Source organism: Pleurodeles waltl, chromosome 5 (genome assembly GCF_031143425.1).
Source record: "Pleurodeles waltl isolate 20211129_DDA chromosome 5, aPleWal1.hap1.20221129, whole genome shotgun sequence".
In the NCBI taxonomy this organism is placed as follows: domain Eukaryota; kingdom Metazoa; phylum Chordata; class Amphibia; order Caudata; family Salamandridae; genus Pleurodeles; species Pleurodeles waltl.
The window spans coordinates 133,397,001-133,412,471 of NC_090444.1; the positions used below are offsets into that span (position 1 = coordinate 133,397,001).

At 46.3% G+C, this 15,471-nt stretch overlaps 1 protein-coding gene across 1 annotated transcript in view; it reads right to left on the minus strand.

Moving 5' to 3' along the window:
• Window positions 1-15,471, minus strand: part of LOC138295473 (xanthine dehydrogenase/oxidase-like) — a 794,335-nt gene that overhangs the window by 742,168 nt on the left and 36,696 nt on the right. Inside the window, exon 2 of the mRNA XM_069233806.1 lies at window positions 13,831-13,888. Within this exon, the coding sequence (XP_069089907.1) occupies window positions 13,831-13,888 (58 nt within the window). The remainder of the gene's footprint in view (window positions 1-13,830; window positions 13,889-15,471) is intronic.

Here is a 15,471-nt window from a genome sequence, read left to right on the forward strand (position 1 = left end):
AGCAGTTTCGAGGGGCACAGATTGCATCAAGGAAAGTTCCACCTAGGAAAGTAACTGGAAGCACCTGTGGATCCCTGGGGCAGAAAGACACATCAGAGGGAAATCATAAGAGAGCTAAATATGTGCACTCCATCTGTCGCCACATTGCCTATCACCTGGGGAGCTTGGGGTGCTTTGGGACCAAAGCCAGAATCAGCTTCTTGGTAGATCAGGTGCAAGAGCTTATGGCACAAGATGTTGATGCCCTCACCACTTTTCAGGAGTCAGATTGGCAGGATGGAGACAAGACCAACTTTGAATTCTTGTGTTTTTGCTTTGTTTTTAACCTGAAGGATTTGACATTGATGATGAACTGTTGCAGGAACATCACTGGGAGCGAGTCTGCACTTTCTGCTTCGAGCCAGACTGGGACTTGAAAGATTTCTTCCTGTTTGGTGACATACTGTTTCACTTCACTGTTCTAATTTGATTTCGGACTCATAAGGGTTCATGAGGGCTGCATGCCGAAATATCAAAAAACCACTCCAGATCTGCATTAGTAGGTGTGAAAAGAAAGCAACTGACATCAGTGCGCAGAGATAGTGTCTCTAATCAACTCTACTCTGCCACTCCTGGTGCGGAATGAAGTCAACACAGAGCCACATGATGCCATCTACCAACATGAGACCCGCTGTGAAAAGTGAATTAGTAGCAAAGCCCTGCAGCCTCTTACTTAGTGTTAGAAATGGGTAGAAATGGGGTCTTTGTTTGACAGTCAGGTTACCTCCTGTTCAAGCAAGGACCCTCACTCTAGTCAGGGTAAAAGATAATCACCCTCAGCTAACCCCTGCTTACCCCCTTCGTCGCTTGGCAGAGCAGCAGGCTTAACTTCAAGTGCTAGGTGTAAAGTATTTGTACCAACACACACAGTAACTTAATGAAAAACACTACAAAATGACACACCACCAGTTTAGAACAATAGGAAATATTTATCTAAACAAAGCAAGACCAAAACGACAAAAATCCGACATACACAAGTCAAGTTATGAATTTTTAAAGATTAAACTCAAAAATATCGCTTAGAAACACAAAATGCTTCGATGAGGTGTTAACACGGTGTCGTGACAGAGTCGTTCCCAAAAAGCCAACACCAGCAGCGCCGGACACGGAGACCCGTAGACCCCCAAGTACAGTACCAGTGAAAACAAGTCGATGCGCGAAGTCGGGGAATCCACGCACTTCAAGCAGTGGTCACGATGTGATGCGGCGACTTCCACGGAGTCGCGGACTTCAATGGGGCTGCAGCGGCGTAGGGCCTGCGAAGGTCGTCGCATTCCAGCGAAGATCGGTCGCAGGGGGGCGTCACTGGATTCAGCAGCAGCGTCGGTCCGAAGTTGTCTGAAGTCGATATCCTTGGATTTCCACCAGCTTTCCTTTCAAGGGCCCAGGGACTGGATAGGGCACAACTTGTCAGAGCAGGAGTCTCTCCAGAGACTCCAGGTGATGGCAGAAAGAAGTCTTTGCTGTCCCTGAGACTTCAAACAACAGGAGGCAAGCTCTAAATCAAACCCTTGGAGATTTCTTCGCAAGATGGAAGGCACACAAGGTCCAGTCTTTGCCCTCTTAATCTGGCAGAAGCAGCAACTGCAGGATAGCTCCACAAAGCACAGTCACAGGCAGGGCAGCACTTCTCCTCAGCTCCTCTCCAGGCAGAGGTTCCTCTTGATGTCCAGAAGTGATATAAAGTCTGTGGTTTTGGGTGCCCTTCGTATACCCAATTTCTCCTTTGAAGTAGGCCTACTTCAAAGTAAAGTCTCTTTTGAATGTGAAATCCTGCCTTGCCCAGGCCAGGCCGCAGTCACTCACCAGGGGGTCGGAGACTGCATTGTGTGAGGACAGGCACAGCCCTTTCAGGTGACCACCCCTCCCCCAGCACAGATGGCTCATCAGGAAATGCACACTACACCCCAGCTCCTTTTGTGTCACTGTCTAGTGTGAGGTGCAACCAGCCCAACTGTCAGGCTGACCCAGACAGGGAATCCACAAACAGGCAGAATCACAGAAATGGTATAAGCAAGAAAATGCTCACTTTCTAAAAGTGGCATTTTCAAATGCACAATCTTAAAATCAACTTTACTAAAAGATGTATTTTTAAATTGTGAGCTCAGAGACCCCAAACTCCACATGTCCATCCGCTCCCTAAGGGAATCTACACTTTAATCAGATTTAAAGGTAGCTCCTATGTTAACCTATGAGAGGGACAGGCCTTGCAACAGTGAAAAACGAATTTAGCAATATTTCACTGTCAGGACATATAAAACACTTTACTATGGGGGTCATTACAACCTCGGCGGTCTTTTTACAAGACCGCCGTGCTGAAGACCGCCAGTGGTGGCGGTTTTCTGCTCGGCGTATTATGACTGTTGGCAGCTCTACGTCGTTTTTCCGACGGAGAGCCGCCAACAGCTATAGTGACGGGCGGCGGGGAAGTGGAGGCTGCTCCACCTCCACCGCCACGCCAACAGAACACCACCCAGCGAATCACGTCCTGTGATTCGGCACGGCTGTGTTCTGTTGGCGGTGTGGTGTCGGCGGAGCTGCCCCCATGGCTCCCATCCCCTCCCGGAGGATCGACGGACCAGGTAAGTCGATCGTCCGTTAGGGAAGGGGGGTGGGTGCGTGTATGCTTGCGGGGGTGGTGCGTGTTTTGGGAATGAGTGCGTGTATGTCTGTAGGTATGTCTGTATGGATATGCGCGTGTATGTTTGAATGTGGGTGTGCGTGTCTGACTGTGTGTGTGGATGTTGGCATGTATGCGTGTATGTGTGTGTATGTGTGTTGGTGGTGCCTGCGTGCGTGTCGAGCGTGTATGTGTAAGGTAATGTCGGGGGTCGGGGTGGGGAGGGGGGTCCTGCCACCTTTAGGGGGTGGCAGGAGTGGTGGGGGGTGTAGGGGAGGGAGTCGGGGTGGGGGTGGGGGGTGTTGGAGACCGCTATCAGTGCCAGGAAGGAATTCCCTGGCACTGATAGTGCTTACCGCCATGGATTTCATGGCGGTTCCTACCGCTGGAAATCCACGGCGGTAAGCCAGGTCAAAATACCAGTGGTGGTATTGTCACGGCCGCCGGGCTGGAGACCCAGGTCTCCAGCCCAGCGGGCGGAACAGAGAAGCGGCGGATGACCATGGCGGTAACCGCCATGGTCATAATCCTCAAAAAAAGACCGCCAGCCTGTTGGCGGTCTTACCGCCACTTTAACACAGTCCGCCAGGGTTGTAATGACCCCCTATATGTCCTACATTAACAATACACTGCACCCTGCCCTTGGGGCCACCTAGGGCCTACCTTAGGGGTGTCTGACATGTAAGAAAAGGGAAGGTTTAGGCCTGGCAAGTGGGTACACTTGCCAAGTCGAATTTACAGTTAAAACTGTACACACAGACACTGCAATGGCAGGTCTGAGGCATGATTACAGAGCTACTTATGTGGATGGCACAACCAGTGCTGCAGGCCCACTAGTAGCATTTGATTCACAGGCCCTGGGCACCTCTAGTGCACTGTACTAGGGACTTACTAATAAATCAAATATGCAATCATGGATGAGCCAATTACATACACATTTTGTAAAGGAGCACTTGCACTTTAGCACTGGTTAGCAGAAGGCCCACTAGTAGCATTTGGTTTACAGGCCCTGGGCACACCTAGTGCACTTCACTAGGGACTTACTAGTTCATCAAATATGCCAATCATGGACAAACCAATCAACCATACAAATTACACAGAGAGCATATGCACTTTAGCACTGGTTAGCAGTGGTAAAGTGCTCAGACTTCAAAAGCCAACAGCAACAGGTCAGAATAAATAGGAGGCAGGAGGCAAAAAGATTGGGGATGACCCTGCATAAGCAACAAAAAAAAGTCCAACACTATGGGGGTTATTCCAACTTTGGAGGAGGTGTTAATCCGTCCCAAAAGTGACGGTAAAGTGACGGATATACCACCAGCCGTATTACGAGTTCCATAGGATATAATGGACTCGTAATACGGCTGGTGGTAAATCCGTCATTTTTCCGTCACTTTTGGGACGGATTAACACCTCCTCCAAAGTTGGAATAACCCCCTTAGTTACTTTCTATGAAACCTAGCCTACAGTTTGACAGTAAATGTGAAGTTGAGATATCAATTTCTCTGAATGATTGGCCATTATTTTAAAACATTCACTGGAAAGGAAAATTCAAAACATACAGAAAAAACATGAATATTTTCACACAGACTGACCTATCATGAAATAATACCATTAATGAATATACATTTATATTTAAAACGTACACCTAAATAAACAGCATATATAATTAAAAATGGGGAAACCTAGAAGAGAAAATATGTGGTCATATAATAAACATGATCACTGTCATGATTAACCACAAAACAAATCAAATAAATGTCATCTTGAATCTAATGAAACAAATTAGGCTTTGAGTGTGGTTTATGTTATTTATCTTGGCCCTGATTAAAGAGTTTGGAGAAGTACTGTGCACGGATGTCTGATGACTGGAATTACCAATGCCGGGCAGAACCTCTGAACAGAATTTCTGCAGTATATCTGTGCAGATATCCTACAGGTAGAAAATGTTTTTGTGGAAAATGTCTGCACAACCTCGTTGTATGGAGAGTATGGGTGCTAAAGTAGGGGTTGAAGGGCAAGGGAAAAGGACACCTGGCAGGGGATATCATTACATGCTCCCACCCTTGTCTTGGCTGAAGAAGAGGCCTGGGCTGCAATGTAATCCTTTCCCAAACTGATTTTACTGGATGGTAAAATAGGGTCTGTTGCTCCCACACCCAGTAAATTCAAATGCAGAAATACTGATCCACTGGTACAGGTCCAGCACTACTCCCCACCAGCCTAAAGTCAAGGGCGATCAATCAGTACCTTGATGGACGTCCCTGATTGTAGACAGCAGGGGCACAGTCCCGTTCTACGCCTTCCTGATCCCAGCTGGACCCCTCTGTCCATAAACTCAGGGTCCACTAAGCTAAGCTAGGGAGGGGTCCTCTCCCCACCTACGGACACCATCTGTGCAGCAGCTAACCTTAAATTGCTCACAGATGTATCCCAGTGGGCAGAGAGTACCACGATGGCCAACACAGTGATGTGGCCCACTCCACCCCCTGGGTGTGACATCTGCCCCCCTCCCCAACCTTCCACCTCCTAGCCCCCAGGGGCAACTCTGTCCACCGTGGGCTCTCTAACCACTGTGACTTTGGAGAGTGGGGGGCAATAGCCCCAGGTGCCTGGCACCCTTTGTCTGCTCGTCCTTCCACCAGGTCAGGGAGGGCAGTCTTACACTGCCCCCCTCCCATCTGAGGCCCTGTATCCTATCCCTCCCACCCCCCAGAGAAGCACCCCCAGAGTACAGAATTGTGAGGGTGCTTGTGGAAGCAGTCCTGTACAATTCTCCAACCAATGCAGGGATAGCACCCTGACACCAGTCCCTCAGCCCAGGGCCTGTACCCTGAAGCTGGTCATGAGTCAGGGGTGGTGCTTCTCTCCATCCCCCCCCAGGGCTCTGCACCCTCCCACCCGGAGGGGTACCCTCAGAAGACAACACAGTAGGGACACTGTTAGCAGTCACCCCTTCGTCGAGGTCAGGAGGGGCACCCTGAACCTGGCCCTCCCTCCTAGGGTCTGTACCTTGAGGCTGGACCTGTGCCTGGCAAACCAAGACATTCGGGGGAGTAACCCTACAGCCCCCCCGAGGGAAACACATTACTCATGTGTTGGGCAAGAATCTGCCTGGTGTATCCAGCCCCCTGTCCATTTGACATTGAATGAAGTCCCACTTGGCCAGAAGTGGCCTGACCAGGTTCAGGCTTGGGGTGCTCTGACTTCGGAGCTGGTACCCCTCACCCCCTGGACCTTCAACTGGGGACTGTCTCACCCCTTTCTCTGGACTTCTGCACTCTTCCACCAGGAGTGGTATTGCCAGACACCAGAACTGGTGGGATGCTTGTGACAGCCGCTCCCCCCCAAGTTTTCTTGACACTATGGGATCCCCTTCAGCAGATCACCTCCCGGTACACACTAGGCTACCCCCCTGGTGTTCTCTAATGAAACTCTCCAGGGTTTGGGACTGGGTCTCGGGCAGGCTTGGCCTCTGCCCACCCCCATTCCCTCTCTTCTGAGACAGGACATGGGACCCTCCAACTACAGTGGGATCGCCTGTGTCACTGCAAACCTCCACTACCTCCCTCTGTTGGGGAAAACCAGAGTCACTCCCTTCAAGAGCATCCCCAAATGACGCTTACGACTCTCTGGTACTCACCCAAGGGTCTGCCTCCAGTGCAAGCTCCCTGGGGTCAGAGAACTCACACTCCACATGGTGTTGGCATAGCTCTGGAAAACAGGGACTGAACATATGCTCTCCAGCAATCACAACACAGCCCCTCACATGTGTTAACCAAATTACCCTCCACATCACCCTCCTGAGACTGGTGAGACAATATCTGACGGTCCCTGACACTCAACCCACACTCTTCTGGGGTGTCTCCATACTTCACTACCAGGACTTCTCCCAGGAAGGAACCCCTCTCCCTGCCACTCTCATCTAGACCCAGTAGTGTCCCTCCCACCACTAGGAATGAGAATCTCCGTGCCAGTTCCATTATCCACCTCAGGGACCCTAAGCACCACTGGAGCTACCTCATAAACCTAAAATTCCTTGTGTATGTTATTCCCCCTCCTTCAAGTTGGGCACCAGGTCTCTGGGCATGTGCACTTCCCCCACAGTACTGGGTGTAACACTTTTGCTGCTATCATCAGAACTGGACTCAGCCCTCATGGCTTCCAGCTTCAGCTCTCCAAGGCTTAGTTCATGAGCTACATACATTTCTTTTTCCTTGGCTAGAGTTCTCTCAGCCCTCTCCAGCTCTTCACCCAGCTCTCTCAGCCTCTGCTAATGAGCTAGAAGCCACCCCTCTTTCTTTGTTTCCCTCTCAGGGCCACTGCCTTCACTTTCAGGGCAGTACCCCTCCTCAGAATCATCTGGTAGTGTTGCTTGCCATTGTTTTAGCTCATTACAAAACAGGACTGCCTCCAGATCCTCTCCCTGGACATCCCCCACCACAGCCACATCTTCGCTCACCTCAGAGACCTGCACTGGCTCCCAGTCGACAAACGCATCACCTACAAGCTACTGACACACCTACAAGGAACTGCACAAGATACGACCAGCCTACCTCAACCTCTGCCTGATCTTCTACACCCCCACCAGGCAGCTCTGATTCTCCCAACTCGCCCTCGCCGCCATCCCCAGAATCAGGAAGAGCACAGCTGGAGGCAGGTCCTTCTCTTATCTCACAGCCCAGACATGGAACACGCTCCCACTCAACCTCAGATAGGCCACTTCACTGAAGCAGTTCAGGAAGGATCTCAAGACTGGAATTTTCGAGTGAGCAGAAAATCTGCAACAGTACGTTGAGGCCCCACTGGTGATAAGTCACGCTTTACAAATGATTGATTGTGGACCTTTTCTTCATAGCCAGCCCCCTTTCCTTGCAGAAAACCTTGAGCTTCCTGTATAGATGTACAGGTGGCAGAATTTCATTTCCATTCTGCCAAGGCCTCACAGGTGCAACCACTAACCAGGATTCTAAGTATCAAAAATACATACAGGGGACACCATAGGCCATAAAAGGGAAAAACAGTATGTGGTTGCATAATGGTCTGAAATAAGAGAGTAGTGTACACAAATCACTGCATGTCAAGTACAAACACAAGTCCTATCCTTACCGCTGATCACCAGTGTTAGAAAGGGGGTCTCCAGTTGGCAGTCAGTGTACACAATGTCCAAGTAGGGCTCCTCACTCAAGTCATGGTAAGGGAGTCACACTTCTAAGATAACCACTGCTCACCCCCTCGGGAGCTTGGCACGAGAAGTCAGGCCTATATCAGAGGCAACGTTTTAAGTATTTGTACCAAAACACAGTAGCACAGTGAAAACACTGCAAATGGACACCACACTAGTTTAGAAAACATAGGCAAAATGTATCTAAGTCAAGCAAGTCTAAAATGACAAAAATACAAACATACAGAGGCAAAGATATGAATTTTTAAAGATTAAATCCCAATAAAGTGCTTAAAAACACAATAGCTCAAACTGGTGCTATCATGGTGTTGTGACTGGGTCGTTCCCAATAGTCTGACACCACTTCCGTGGTGCTAGTCATTGAGTCGCACAAACTCCAAGTACAGTAACTTTGAAACTAGGCAAAGTCAAAGACGTAGCACAGAACAGGGGAGTTAAGGCGTCACTAAAGCCAGTGGGGCATTGGTTCCACGCTGCTATGCAGGTGGTGAGGCATCAGCTCCTTACGAAAGCAGCGGAGGTGAGGTGGCATCAGCAGCAAGGCATTGGTTCCTTACGATCTGGGGGCGATGAGTCCAGTGGATCAAGGAGCAGGGTTGCGGTCACACCAGAGGACCACAGGTGCCACAGCAGAGTCTGGTGTCATGGATGTCAGTGACACAGCACTCAGGGCTCACAGGACTTCAGAGGCACTGCAGGGGCATGAGGTTAGTGGCATCCATCGCAGTTACTGCACTTCAGCAGGGACTAGGGCTTTGGGTGCAGGCAGCGGCACAGAGTTGGGCAGCTGTGCAGGTTCTGGAGTCGTTCGGAGTTGATGTGTCTGGTTCTTCTTTTAGTTCCAAAGGCCCACGAACTGGAGTGGGCACCACCTGGTGAGTCAAGTTCCTTAGCACAAGAACCCAGAGGATGGTAGGTAAACTCTTTGCTGTCCCTGAGACTTATTAACAGGAGGCAAGCTGAGACCAGGCCCTTAGAGAAACTTCACAAGCATGATACACAGCAAAGTCCAGTCTTTGTACTCTCGAAAGCAGGCGCACCAACTGCAGGCCAACCCAGCAAAGAACAAGCAGTAAAGGTGCAGTACTCCTCCACACAGCGCTTCTCCTTCTCCTCTTGATCCAGAAGTGTTCTGAAAGTCCAGGGTTCTGCGTCCGCTACTTATTATCATTTCTGTCTTTGAAGTAGACAAACTTCAAAGGAAAGTTTCTGTTGTTCACAAGATCCTGCCTTGCCCCGGCCTGGTCCCAGACACACTCTAGGGAATTGGAGACTGCTTTGTGTAAGGACACGCACAGCCCTTTTTAGGGCACATCTCAGCTCCCTTTCTGTGACTGTCTACAGTGAAGTCACAACCAGCCCAACTGTTATCCTTACCCAGACATGAATTCCACAGCCATACAGAGGCAGAGAATGGATAAGCAAGAAAATGCCTACTTTCTAAAAGTGGCATTTTCAAACGTGCAATTTACAAACCATCTTCACTGAAAGATATATTTTTAAATTGTGAGTTCAGAGACCCCATACTCCACATCTCTATCTGCTCCCAATGGGAAATTACACTTAAGACATCTGAGAGATATTTCAAGGCAATCCCCATGTTAACTTAAGGAAGAAATAGGCCTTGCAATAACGAAAAACGAATTTGGCAGTATTTCACTATCAGGACATGTAAAACACCAACCCATGTCAAAATACACTGCCTTAAATATATTAAAAGGGATGGTTTGGGCCTGGTAAGTGGGTGTACTTGCCAGGTCGACAGGGCACTTTAAAAACTGCACCCACAGACACAGCAATGGCAGGTCTGAAACAAGTTTACAGGGTTGCTCATGTGGGTGGCAACAATACGTGCTGGAGGCCCATTAGTAGCATTTGATTTACAGGTCCTGGACACAAATGGTGCATGTTGGACTTTCCCTTTTGCAGGGTCAGCCCCAATCTTTTTGCCTCCTACCTCCAAATTTTTTCTGACCTGTTTTTGATGGCTTTAGGACTCTGAGCACTTTACCACTGCTAACCAGTGTTAAAGTGCATATCCTCGCTGTGTAAATTGTATTGTTGATTGGTTTATTCATGATTGACATATTTGATTTACTAGTAGATCCCTAGAACAGTGCACTAAAGGTGCCCAGGGCCTGTAAATCAAATGCTACTAGTGGGCCTACAGCACTTATTGTTGCCACCCACATGAGTAACCCTGTAAACAGGGCTCAGACCTGCCACTGCAGTGTCTGTGTGTGCAGTTTTAAACTGCCAAATCGACTTGGCAAGTGTACCCACATGCCAGGCCTAAACCTTCCCTTTTCTTACATATAGGACACCCCAAAGGTAGGCCCTAGGTAGCCCCATGGGCAGGGTGCAGTGTATGTTTAAGGTAGGACATATACTAATGTCCTTTGTATGTCCTGACAGTGAAATACTGCCAAATTCAGTTTTCACTGTGCAAGGCCTATCTCTCGCTCACAGGTTAACATGGGGGCTGCCTTTAAATAGTATTAAAGTGCAGATTCCCTTTGGGAGCAGATAGAAATATGGAGTTTAGGGTCTCTGAACTCAATTTCAATATATATATTTTACTAAAGTTTATTTTTAGATTGTGTGTTTGAAAATGACAATTTTAGAAAGTAGGCATTTTATTGCTTAAACCATTCTGTGACTCTGCCTGTTAGTGGATTCCCTGTCTGGGTCAGTTTGAAAGTTGGGCTGTGTGCACCTCTCTCTAGACAGTGACACAAAGGGAGCTGGGGTGTAGCCTGCATATCCTGATGAGTGGTCACTTACACCTGAAAGGGCTGAGCCTGCCCTCACACAATGCAGTCTCCAATCCCCGGGTGGGTGTCTGGGGCCTGGCCGGGGCAAGTCAGAATCTTACACACGAGAGACTTTCCTTTGAAGTAGGTCTACTTCAAAGGCAGAAAGGAGTCAAAGAAGAGGACCCAAAACCCCTGAAAATTAGATCACTTCTGGAATCAAGAGGAACCTCTGCCAAGGAGAAGAGCTGAAGAGAAATGCTGTCCTGCCTGTGACTGTGCTATCCTGCAGTTGCTGCTTCTGCCTGTGAAAGGCGACAAAGACTGGAGTTGGTTGTGCATTCCTGCTTGAGAAGAATCTCCAAGGGCTTGAACTGAGCTTGCCTCCTGTTGTTGAAGTCTCAGGGCCATCAAAGACTTCCCCTGCCAGCACCTGGACTTTCTTCTGAGACTCCTGCCATGTCAAGTGGTGCCCTATCCAGTTCCTGGGCCCTTGAAAGGTGAAGCTGGCCGACAAAGACTGAAAACCATGCATAGACTGCCGTGTGGGGACATTTTCGACCCACCTTCCGTTACGCGGCTGATAAACGATGTGCTGCTGGGCTTCGCGGCTGAAATCAACGCTCCACCTGCATCGCGGCTGGGAGACTGACACATCGCAGTAGGAGAAACAATGCGCAACACTCGGTAAAGGAGGCTGCTAATGACATAAACCCCACTGAGCGTGGTTCTGTGATAGTGTGCGACTGGATTTTCAACACAACATCGCTGGGCACGAAATAATAACACAAAGCTTGCCCGGACCCGAGGTGCCTGTCCGAATTGATGCATCACTCTCTTGCGGGAGAGGAGAAACGACGCAAGCCGACTTGACAGGATAAGAAATGACGCACGGTCTTGCTTGCGAGCGAGAAATCGACACATCGCTGGCCTTTTACGACACACACTCGCCCGTGCGGCTATATTTTGACGCTACCCAGGTACTTTTGTGAAATAACAGCATTCTCACTGTTTTCAAAGGACTCCTATTGTTCGCAAATTCATAACTTGACTTATGTATGTTGGATTTTTGTCGTTTTGGTATTGTTTTGTTTAGATCAATATTCCCTATTTTTCTAAACCTGTGTTTTGGCATTTTATAGTGTTTTCCTTGAATTACTGTGTGTGTTGGTACATGTACTTTAAACATTGCTTTTGAAGTTAAGCCTGCCTGCTCGAGCCAAGCTACCAAGGGGTGAGCGGGGGTTAACCAAAGGGTGATTCTCCTTTACCCTGACTACAGTGAGGGTCCTTGCTTGGACAGGGAGTAACCTGACTGCCAACCAAATACCCCATTTCTAACAGTGAACTATACTAGGGACTAACTAATAAATAATTAATGCCAATCATGCATAACCAATCATAATCACTATTCGCGCAGAGAGCATATGCACTTTAGCACTGGTCAGCAGTGGTAGAGTGCCCAAGTCCTAGAAACAACAAAAAGAGGGTCAGAAAAATAGGAGGCAAAAGGCAAAATGTCTAGGGATAAACCTGTAAAAAGGGACAGGTCCACCAAGTGTGAAGGGGAATTTTCTAGAGAATTCCGCTCTACACAGCAGCCAATTGGGGCCCTAGTGTACTACTAACCATTAAGGAAATCTACTTTCTCTTCGACACTCTGGCCTCTTCTTACCCTCCACAGTCTGACTTGGCTAGGTGAACCCTATTTGGTGCCCTGGCCACTATGAAACAGTGTGTATAAATGTACATGACAAATAAAACGAAATGTGCTATTTTTGCAAACTCAAAATGACTATGCAAAACACAGAAATGTGTCTCCAAGGTAGCCATCATTATGCATGTATTTCTGGTTATGGAGTGGATGTATCTGCCCTCGCTGACCTTTTTTTGTCCTTCTACATTTTTTTTATTATTAATAAACTAATGGCATAGCTAACAAAAGCAGGAGCATTGGTTAAAAAGGGTTCACTTTCCTCCTCTTCATAGAGGCTGGCATACTATAGGTTAATCAAATTGCTATGCAGCGTTCACTATTCTCAATGAGCACATTCAGCATAAGCGGCAGCACTCTTGAAATCTGAATGAAAGATAACCACTATTTTATAAAATCTGATTACGCTTGAACATCTACTAGGCCTGGAAGATAATCAGGGAGCAGGAATCTTCAGCTCTGGACAGGCTGAAAGAGTCCAGCAGTGTAAGTCGGAAGTGGGTGCACCACTAAAGCTCATTTTGATGGTCAAATGCTGCAAAGGTCCTTCCTCCAATTCAGACTGAATTAAGGCCAAGGTGCTACATCACAAGGTGCTGCCCGTCCATTCAGTGTATGTCAGAAAACGCCAGACTTATCACTTGTGGGTGTTTGCACACTAACACAAGGATTAAGACATCAGACTTCATGGGAAGTGAGAGTGTTTTTTGTTTTGCTGATAACTTTGGCGCTGCTTAATGAAACTTCTCAAAACTTGCCCAAAAGGTTTTTCCATCTCAGCTCCTTTCTGAAAAATGTTGTACTGATCTGCCAGTTTCCCATGTTAATTGCCACAACATGAACAACATGTTGTGGCGGCCATTACAGGACTCAGGGACATGGTCCACACTGAAATATATTGTAGTGGTTTTGAAGGTCACACAAAGGAGTACATACAAAGATTTTGGTAACAATATAAACCATTTGTTGATGGTATCATACTAATTTTAGGAATGTTGGTGTGCTCTGGGATCATTTTAACCCTTGGAAAATCCCCAACTTTGTGCTGCTTTGATTTGATTAATTGTCTTTGAAGGAAAACGGTTTCCTTTCATGATTTTCTTACAGAGGTTATGGAAGGTACTCCAGAATCTGAAATAAGAGCACATTCTCTACAAGTTCACACTATCTCCCTCAGTCTGATATTTTGAGTAAAACATGTACTTCCAACAACAGCAGTAGCCTCTCTGTTTATTTTCAAGTGTTCTACAGTGGCTTCCCAAAGTGTTCAAATGAACAACTAGAGTGCTAGCATTCTGTATGACACAACACACCTGGAGACATCTTCATGGAACCAAAGCTGTAAAAAATTAAAGCAATTCCCTTGGAACAAACAAAATGAAGGGGTTCTTTTTGTCATAGAAATTACGGTTAGTGTTCTAGAAAGCTAAAATGACCCAAATGCCACAGTCTCATGAGTAAGAAAGCAACTTATAAAAATGGAAAAATAATAAATTAACTTTCATCATTTGAAGGATACATTTTCTTCTCAAGTACGTCAAAAGGGACATTTCAGGGTCAGCATTCTTCTCAATAACCTGCAAAAAAGCAAAGGTGCCTCATCAATTGGAGATATGTATCTGTTAATTCATGTTTAACAATTGCATCAACAACATCATTGAATAAATGGAAAGTCACAGAAGTGAAGTCATGTTTAGGTCACATATTTGCATGATTCACTACTGGGGGTTAACTGTGCTATCTAAAGGAGGATTCTGTCAGCTACGTCGCCTGGCTTTTACAATATTTTATATGTAAGGCATCCAAACAACCACAGAAGTGAGTTGACACACGAGTCAAAGAACTATGTTTAGGTCTAGTGAACTTCTGTAAGAAATATAATTTACAACAACCACTGGCAAAACCAAGAGGTGGCTTGTAACCTATGTTTTTCATCTTAACTACATCAATATACATAATTTCTTGCTGCCTTTTTGTTAGATTATCAACTCTACCCTCGTGATATTAATATATAAATACATACACCAGCCCAGCGCCTTCTTTCCTCCTACATCATTACTGCAATGGTGTATTACAATATTCATAATATACTAAGGGAGGTCGATTACATTGAATCAGAGTTCTTAAAGTTCTTGGATTACAAATCTGAAATGTCTATTGTATACACAAAGCTTAAAATAACCAAAAAAGACAACACATTCACTATTCTCTCCAGATGTGTGTCAGGGTCCTAAGTCATTACGACTGCACCTTACAAAAAGGTAGGGACTCTTATAATGACATGGTTTCTAACGAGCATGGCACCAAATTTATATCTTCAATTATTTTCAAACACAATGTCCATTTCCCAAATGTCTGTGAAGCATGCCATACAATTAAACTCTTAATTTCATGACATGCTTCAAATACTTTCTGCTATTTTCTATGTTTACTTAGAGCCTTAAGAAACAGGAGATTCCTCAAAAATATGTGTTGGGTGTGCATGTGCTAGTCTCTTGAGAATGTAAAGAATGAAGAATTTGAAGAATACATTTTCATCAAATAAATGACTCATTTGGAACAGAACATTAACTGAATGTGACTGTTAATTTCTTACTCAACCTCACATTAGGATATTATGAGTATTTGCATATTATGAGTGTGAACAGCTGCCTCTGGGCGGTCACCCAAAGCAAACACAGATATCAACTGTTGCAGACAATTTTGTTTAATCTGTCTGCAGTATTTTCACATTTTCTGACAAAAGGATCACTGGCTTAAGATCAGCTTGGTGACCTCCATGGTAGCCATGATGGATTCTGCCCTTGCTTCTTCATTTTAAAAAACTGCTTATTTTTACAAAGATAAGATTGTATAAACAATATTGAGACCCATTCATCAAATCAGTTGTGCAAATTAGTACATCTGTAGTACTTCTTTATGTAGTCACAAATACTATTACTAAGATAGGGGGTGTAGACCGACATCTCTCAGAACTCTTGTGTTTGGAGTTCTCTGACAAAAGAACTCCACATGTATAGGTTGATATTGTTGATGTAAATATGGGATTGAAAGGTAGGAGTAACTAGAAAATTATAACTATCTATAACCATATCTCATCTCAGCCAAAACAGGCACAAAACTACTCCATCCAAATCTTGCTGTAAGTCATAGCCACATA